This window comes from Pyxicephalus adspersus, chromosome 4, assembly GCF_032062135.1.
Source record: "Pyxicephalus adspersus chromosome 4, UCB_Pads_2.0, whole genome shotgun sequence".
Lineage (NCBI taxonomy): Eukaryota > Metazoa > Chordata > Amphibia > Anura > Pyxicephalidae > Pyxicephalus > Pyxicephalus adspersus.
Window position 1 is genome coordinate 30531509 of NC_092861.1, and position 9177 is coordinate 30540685.

General features: G+C 37.1%; 1 protein-coding gene across 8 annotated transcripts in view; it reads left to right on the top strand.

Moving 5' to 3' along the window:
* Window positions 1-287: 287 nt before the first annotated feature.
* The window catches only part of SLC16A14 (solute carrier family 16 member 14), a 23455-nt gene continuing 14565 nt past the window's right edge, over window positions 288-9177 (top strand). For 2 of the 8 annotated variants that reach the window (XM_072407691.1, XM_072407692.1), the window contains exon 1: window positions 288-487. In XM_072407691.1, coding sequence (XP_072263792.1) covers window positions 431-487 — 57 coding nt within the window. In that variant the 5' untranslated portion in view covers window positions 288-430. Of the gene's footprint in view, window positions 488-1057; window positions 1257-2127; window positions 2894-7225; window positions 7250-9177 lie in introns of those variants that run through there. The other 6 variants (XM_072407694.1, XM_072407686.1, XM_072407693.1 and 3 more) reach the window with 6 other exon arrangements.

Below are 9177 nucleotides of genomic sequence, written 5' to 3' on the forward strand. Positions count from 1 at the left end.
ATATTAGACATTGGACTTGCACAAGGTAATAAAATAGAGCAGACTGGAGTAAGATACTACATGATTTGCTGTAAATGACATCTTTATGAGCATTCCAGCAGATCATATATCCAGACAGCAATGATCATAAATGATTGCAGTGGCTCATAGATCTGTACATAAAATGTAGCTCCCAGACATTCAGTATAGCAATGCCCTGCACAGCCTCTCCATGCTGCCACAAGAGTGTGCTTGTGAGGTGTTTGCACACATCTCTCATTCTATTTTTCTCTCTGGAAACCAGAATTAGCCGGTATGGCAATACCAGTGTATAGAGATATAGCAGCACTGGATTGGGGAATGAAGCAGGATAAGGATGACCTGAAGCTGCTGTGTCTGCTCTCCAGCCCCCTGCAAGGAATGGACTCCTATAGATGGAGCAGAAAGGAGGATGTTGGGGGCAGCTTGTGTATGGACCCTATCTGAGCACAGATCTGCACTACAAGAGGTATATAGCTAAGGAATAGGATCTATCTGTATATAAATATCTCATACCAATGTGTGCAGGCTGCCAGTCTCTGGGCATGCATTGCATGTGCCACACAGCTCTATGGAGTTTTCCTATACCTGCACCTACAACATGTAACATCTCATTGTATTGTGTATACAGAATTGTCATCAGCAAATGTTTACTAATATGTTATTTTCTGAAATGACTTCTAGGTAAGAAAGTTAAAAAAATGATTATGTGGACCTCCAAATATTTTTGCTTTTTTATTTTATTTTTGCCTGTATGCTGTAATGCATGGTTATATGATTTTTATATGTTGGTGGTAGTTTATCTACTTAGATACATTGTATGATAATAGAAGAGAGTGGACTGATTGGGAGACTATACATTGTGATAGGAGGAATGCATCTCCTGTCCATGGGTTCTCCACCAATAGGAGCCCAGCATTGTGAGGTTACTCTCGGTTAAAGGAAGCTTTTGGATGTCATTGCTACAAATGCTTTTCTTTGTGGATCAGAGGATGTTTTTTTTCATGGCTCTATTGTGCTGCATATGCTTTTGTTTACCTCCAAGACACAATGTAACCCATCACAGATCATGCCCATTTTTGCTGTAGGCATTGGGTGGAAAATCTGAACAGCAGCTGCTATCAGCAGGTTTGCTTTTCTTCCTCCTACAGCCAAAATGGTTAGACAACCTTGTTATTGCATTTATTTTTTTGTGTCCAGGAATCAACAAATTAGACAACCAAGGACACTTGGTGCAGGTGAGTGAGTTTGTTCAGAGCTGTATTTAAGAAAAAAACTGGTTTCTGGATTTTAGGGATATATCACAAATGCTGATGTCAGATGTAAATGTTACTCATCTTTGGTTACTTAGCATAAGGGTAAATTGTAATGCAGCCGCAGTACACTGTAAGCAGTACAGAACAGCTTCATTATACTGGGCAGAGTGACAATTATTATTATTAAACAGGATTTATATAGCACCAACATATTACCCAGCGCTGTACATTAAATAGAGGTTGCAAGTGACAGATATATACAGACAGTGACACAGGAGGAGAGGACCCTGCCCCAAGGAGCTTACAATCTGGGAGGTGGGGGAAGTATCACAGAGTAGGAGAGGAATATTAAACACAAAAGTGTGTAAAATAAAATTATTTTTTGGATTCGGAAAGGGGAAAGGTGGTGGTAAGAACATACTTGCAAGTTGTTGCCCATAATGATTGTTCGTGGTGACAATTTTGGAATAATGGCTGTACAGATAAATAGTTCAGTTCTTTGCTGGATATCCTGTTTTATTCTATGGGAAGAACAATATAAGGTGCACCAACACATTGATACACAATATTTTAACAATAGCTGACAGTATTTGGTAATCCAACTCGTTGGATTACCAATATTATTGGTAATCCAAATATTGGTAATAATATTTGTAATATTGGATTACAAATATTATTATCAATGATATTTACTTTTTTAACAACATCAAGGGACACCCATGATCAATTTAGTTTCTCACTGAATATGATCAGGAGGTATTATTTCATATAGCAAAAATCTGTAATTCAAATGGACCTTTTTAGGTTTTAGACTTTTTTAGTTTTTTATTGTTCTTTATGTTTCTTTTCTGAGATTCATACCTTTTATGGCCTTGTGAGCATTGTCTCTGAAACTGAAAATGAAGGAAAATCTAGAGCTGTCACTGTAAATCTTCCAAAGGGGACCCCAGTTTCAGTGGCAACTTAAAGGAGAAATCCCATCATCTACTCTTTATCGTGAAACCAAGCAAATCAGTCTACAAGTAAAGCTACCAAAGACCTTGGCATTTTAGACTGATCATATGTTTGCATTGTATTGTTCAGGAAAACCACATGTTTGAAGAACTGAAAGTTTTATGCAAATTTCAGCTTTACCTGTAAAAGACATAATTGACTTTAATTAACTGCCTCATTGTCAGACAATAATGTGCTGGTTAATCTTGCTGACCAATATCAAGGCTTGAGATGCAGAATGAGGCAGAATTAGGGTTGGATTTTGCAGAAAAAAACAGATTTGCATATATCTTTAGTTGCCTTTACCTGATCTGATTTTTCTGATGTGTAGCTTTCACATCTGCTTTTTATGTTCACTATATGCTCACTTTAGGATACCAAAATAAACAGCCTGCTGCTTGAAACTTGTGTCATGAATTGTTACTATTAAACAGGATTTATATAGCATCAACATGTTATTGAGAGCTGTACATAAATAGGGGTTGCAAATGACGGACGAATACAGACAGTGACACAGGAGCAGAGGACCCTGTCCCGAAGAGCTTACAATCTAGGAGTATTGGCTTTAAACAGATTCAAATGGTCCATAAGGTAGTGCATCAGGGTCAATTGATGATAACAGACTGGTAAGCACCATCATTCACCATTTTTTCCAAAACATGCACTTTCATCTTGAACATATTGTTGTGCTTTTTGTGTATATGGAGGAGCACAGATTTTTTTTACAAAATGAATTGCTCTCCAATGCACATAAGTACTATAAAATGCCCCTGGGCTATTGAGTACTGCAATGCAAAGATTCAAATATTTGCTTTACACTGCATTTCTAATAAGAGTGCAGGTGCATTTTGTTATACTTCAAGGTGTGTTATTAGCCCATTCAAAAAGAAGCACAACAGAAGTCCCTTTTGTCCTTTTATGTTTTGAAACCTCTGACAGGTTTTTACTGGTTTCTGTGTGCCTATTGAAGATTTTTTATGTAGATAGCCAACTGTAACTAAAACCATACAAGGATTTTAATTAATTATCTAAAACTAAAAATATATTTGGCTGAAAATGAATCTAAGATGTCTGTTTTAGGAGGACTGCATTAAAGTTATTCAAATCCTAAAACTTGAAAACTAAAATTTTTGGTTTGACTTCTTATATTTATACTCTTACATATGGGAGATATATTCATATTGCAACACACCAAAGCAGAATGAGAGTAGTAATAAGTAATTCACAACCTTAGTCAAATGCAGGCCAATCACGAGGAGCCCTATGGTACAGAAAGAAGTATTTTGTGTATGGACTCTGAAGTACAGCATTGTCTTCTAACAACCAGAAGGCATTTATTTTTAGCATCACTACGTCACAAATCCAAAAAAAGGGTTTATTCATTTATTTTTTGTGGGACAATGTCCAAATTATTCTGTCATATTCTGCGGCTATGTGTTCTGATAAAACAGTGGGTTTATAGCAAAGGTTCTGCCTGAAGGCACCTATAGAAATTAAATGGTGTAATGTAATATTTACCCCAACCTGTATATAAAGATACATCCCAAGGCCAATCATTCATGGGGTTTGTCCAATTAATTTTGTTATCCTCTAAGACAGGGGTCAGTAAACTTTTTTAGGAAGTCAAGAATTTTTAGGAGGTCAAGAAGGCACACTAGGCCGGACTCTCTCTCTCTTGCTGATGTCTCGGCCCCCCACCAGGAACGTACCAGAAGGGAAATCCCTCCCCTCCGCAATGCATACGGAGGAGAGGGAACGCCCATGAAAGGAAATCCCTCTCTTTCCTATGCATTGAGGGGTAATGTCTCCATACCCCAGCGGCGGAAGTGTTAACGCTGGCTGCGGTTAATAGGGAACGGAGGCATAACTAGGAGGCTCAAGAGCCGCGGGTTGCCGACCCCTGTCGGACGGAATTAGGTTGGATCGATCAGGGGGGCGTTAGGCCGGAACGGACTACTGGCTAGGCCGTATCTGGCCTAAAGGCTGGTTTTGGCTGACCCCTGTTCTAAGATAATACAACATTCAGGTTTTCATGGTGTACCTCTTCTCCACTGACAGAATCATGTTCATTCAACCAATTCAAGTGTTTTTGCTTTGTTTCACATAGGGAATAGACCCCAATTTATGAGTAAAGGAGAAAAGCATGTTCACTTTCAAATCAAACATTACTTATAGTAGTAAATGAGGTGAAACAAAGTAAATTACTTTGCAGGAATTACCTAGTCAAATGAATGGGAAAATATTTGCCTTTTTTCCTGCACTTGATTGGATGATTCAAGTCAGCACATCCTCAACTCGTTCACCAACTCGTTGAACATTCCTCTTTTGAAGATAAACTTCACTTAGCTCAGTGAAGTTTAGCTTAGTTCTGCAATCATAACTGCTGTTGTTGAATTCTTCATGTTCATGATTTTATATTCTTTCTAAAGTGTATTTTTATTTATTTGAAAATTTACTTTGAAAGCAAACGTACCCTACTTCTTCAGTAAATCAACCCTACAATTTATAAAGATAAAGGTTTCTTACTTTGGGACAAACAGAACAACAAGGGGAACTAACAGAAAGGTAAGGACTCCTTTATATCCACTGGCCCTTATTTATTAAAGCTCTCCAAATCAGGAGTAAGATTTTCATCAGTGATCAAGGGTGATCCAGCAAAACTGGAGTGGATTCCCTAAAAGTAATTTTCTATTTGTTAAAAAATGTTTTCAATCTGGACCAGATCCATTTCAGGTTTTCTGGATCATCCAGGCTTTGGGGAGCTTTGATAAATCAGGCCCACTGTGTTAAACTGTGAGTCTAAAAGCTCTCTGATACACAGAAGCAATTTGTTGTGCACCTGGTAGTGGCAAAACAGGCTTCAGGCAACCAGATGTATGCATGGTTGCGACCGTGGTGCAAATCTACAAGCAACAATCATGCGGCCAAAAGTGTCTTGTTGTTAACCTGACCTGATTATGGAAAGATTTTTCAGTCTTTCTGCAGTACTTACAGAGATACTGCTAATTATGTGTACTGAATGTAAATGATATATTACCCCATCTGCTGCAGACTTAAAATCTCTGCATAACTGTTGCAGTTGTCTGCTCTGGATTGCAAGCTCAGGTTACGGTAAGCCTGATGCATTAGCTTTCCTAAAACAATTGCATGCTAGAAAAGTACCTCATTCTAGCTGTAACTTTATACTTTACACATATGTGCACTCAGGGAGTAATGAATAAGTACATTTATCTGTTTTCCCAAAGTTTAGTTGGACCTTTGTTAAGGAATCATGTTAACATGTTCCATCTGCTCCATGTCTCATTAAAGAGCTAGAAAAGTGTGTGAAAGGTCAGCTTTGTTTTTCTACTTTAAATTGTGCTATAAACATTAATAAATGATTCTAAGGGAAAGTTTGTAAGGGTAGGTGAATCATTAGACACTAGATTGCAGTTATGCATAGAACATAGAATGTCACTGTCTTCTGTAAGACAGTGTAAAATAGGTGAAGGGAATACCATTGATTATCTTGTTACAATGGCACCTGTCAAAGGATGGGATATATTAGGCAGCAGGTTTTAAAGATGGTGTTTGTAGAAGTAAAAACTGGAAAGTGTAAGTATCTGACCAGCTTTGACAAGAGAAGAATTGGCTATATGAAACAGAAGGTGTTGTTGGATGTCCCTTATGTGTATCAGCTGGTATCTACCAAAAGTGGTCCAAAGAGGGACAACTACTAAACTGGTGACAAGGTCACAATTTGCACCCTAAACTAATTGATGTTTTGTTTGTGGGATAGGGGCTAGGTTAAGTCAATGGGTCTGATTTATTAAAGCTTTTCCAGGCTGCCGAGGATACACTTTCAGCAGCGAAGCTGGGTGATCCAGCAAACCTGGAATGGATTTCTTCAAAGTCATTTGCTAGCAAAAGTTCGGAATCCTGGACCAGATTAATTCCAGGTTTGCTGGATAACCCAGCATCACTGACAAATGTGCATCTTCTCCAGGCTTTGGAGAGCTTTAAAAAAATCAGGTCCAATGTGTCAGAACACAGAGTATATTCTATCCTGCTCTAAAGTTGGCTAAAAAGGGCGCCAAAGAGTAGTGAGAATGCCCGTGCTGACCCCCATGCATTATTGAATACACCTACAATGGGCATGTTGCAAAGGAAAAAGGTGGCCTGGTCTGATAAATCACAAAATGAAAATTAAATGAACGGATCTTGGGCTGAATTTGCTGGGTTGGCCAGACCTGAAAATTTTAGCAATTGTTTAAAATTTACACCACTTGCAGATAATTGTCCAAACAGCGGTCTTGCCTTTTAGTCTTGTTTTTCTTCTCATGATGACATGATATTAGTAGCAAAAAGAACACCAGGCCATCAATACCTGAGAGGTTGTACCTGCAATGACTTCATAGTTGCTAAGATCTGTTTTGGGATAAGTATGCACCCAGTTTTATGTTATTTTCTGAGGTCTGTCTATGTTTTAGATCTTATTCTAATATATACGTTTATCAGACAGTAGGATCCACATCACGTCATTTTTTTAAAAAATGCCTTTAATCCATATCTTTTAATACAAGATTCCTGAAAACATCTTATCTCCAGAGATAAGATACCATAAAACCATTTAGTTGTATGAGACACATAAAAGTTTAAGAAATCATTATCAATACCCCATCCCTTAGTGAGATGATTCTGTTTTGACAGAATACTTTTTCCTTTGTCAGGTGGGAGATTGAACATTAAAACGCCAACATTTAAGACTAGTACTGTGGACTTTGCAACTTGCTGACGCTGCCTTGCCAGCAATAATACCTACATCCCAGACCTATTATATAATGTGTAAATTCCATCAGAATGCCTTGTGTCAACCATTGTCCATGTCCATCCCAAAACTGGGAGGATTCTGGCACACTTCATCACAAGCTGCTCCCTGTGCAGTCCTACATGTAAAATGACTAGACCAGCATCCAAGCTCATTCAGTATTATACAGATTCAGGTAAGAAGTCATTGGTCAGATGTTTTACATTGTTATCAGTAGTAATAGTACTGTATTACCTTGTGGCTTAATAGAAAAGGGTAAGAGGTGCAATCTACATCGAAAGCAAGTGCTCAGTCCAGGATGACACCTAATTGCATATTCTATACAGAATATTGCAAGAATGCATTACATCATTTAGAATGATTTTGGCTTTACTAAGTATAGGTGAAAGGAATGTATTTAGTCTATCAGTTGCTTGGTGTTTGTAATTAAAACTGCAATATATATATATATATATATATATATATATATATTATATATATATATATATATATATTATCCAAAATTAACTGCATAATATATAAAAAAAACATGATATATGTCTACTTTTTTCCATTCAGCTTACCATTCAGCTGTATTAGAGTGTTTTACCACATTAACCTTAAATCAAATCAGTTTAAGTAATTTCTGTTCTTGAGTAACTTTATTAGTTTTAAAACTTTTTTGTTTAATAAGTACATTTAATTAGGCCAAATAATCTGTTAATACTTAAGAAAACAAAGGACAAAAATCTGTAGCAACTATTTATTTTATTGATTTGCCTGTACTACTTTGAATTTTAATTTAAATATAATAAGATTTTGCATTACTGCATATCAGACCTGCAAGTTAATATTTGTCATCTTGAAGTTTTCTTGATTGGGAAGCTTCTAGTGAGAGCTCGATTGGCACACCATAGGCTTCCTATACCTACAAAAAATGAAACAACTCTTTAGATTCACGGTGACAAAGACTGTTCTGAGGATAAGTACCACTGCAGTTACAGGTTTTAAAGCCATTAAAATACATGTGACAGGTTCCCTTTAAAATCTAATGAGATTGTAATGAACGTTGGCTGTTTTTAGCTAATGGTTGACAGTCCGATTTTTCCTTGGCTCACTATTCTTTTTTGTTTATTTTGTTTTATCTGAAATCGGCTTCCCAATGCTATGTGTTGCAGCAGTTCTATACACCATTAACCAGACATTCTAAGGTTGCAGAACAACATATATCATTGGCTGTGCCAAAGGGCAATTTCTTGATCAGACAAGTTGCCAGTATTTTTCCCAATCCGAGACTTTGTACAAAGCAGAAAAAAAGAGGCTAACTGGACAGGGCCCCTGGACAGTCTTATGCACCAATTGCATGTCATGTGTTGCAAATTCAGTTCACTCCCACTTGTTCCAAAGCCAGCAGCTGGTCCTGGTCCTGGTTTAGTATCTCATTGTTTTACAAAAGACTTTGCACAGTTTTCTGTTTCCTGCCTTCTCTGTCTGTAAATATGTGTATATATGCGCAAATAGTTTGTACTGGTTTGCACCATGTACATTTGTTGTATGTTTGCATACCATGTACTTTTGATACTTTGCTACAGTAAATGTAAACTATACATAAAACAAATGAGTATTTTTTGGAAGAGACATACTGTATGTGTGACCCTATACTGTTCATAATGTAAGTCTGTGCTGAGGGGTTTATATATGCCTATAAGAATGTGGAGCTGGCAGAAACTAGAATGTGACTGACTTCAGCTCCCTTTGGACTTTATCCTGTTCACTTTTAGACTATGTACACAGAGTTCTTTAGGCAGGCTTTACTTGTTGTCTGGGCTTATAAATATAATAAGGATTAGCATTTTTTAAAAGAATTATGAACACATCAAAATTGTTTGATTTGGCTTTAATGTACCTGGGTGAATGGGCAAGACATTATACTTAGCTATGAAAACTGGAAATTCAACAAAATAAATCCTCTACAAACCTAGCTGGACCTTGATGAGAACACGTTCAGGATGGTGTAATCCTTAGCATGTCCAAATTTGTGATTTAAAAGCTGATAACAGTTGTGCTGAACACACTTCTTAGTGCTGGTAGTGGCTTCTATTATTATTATTATTATTATTATTA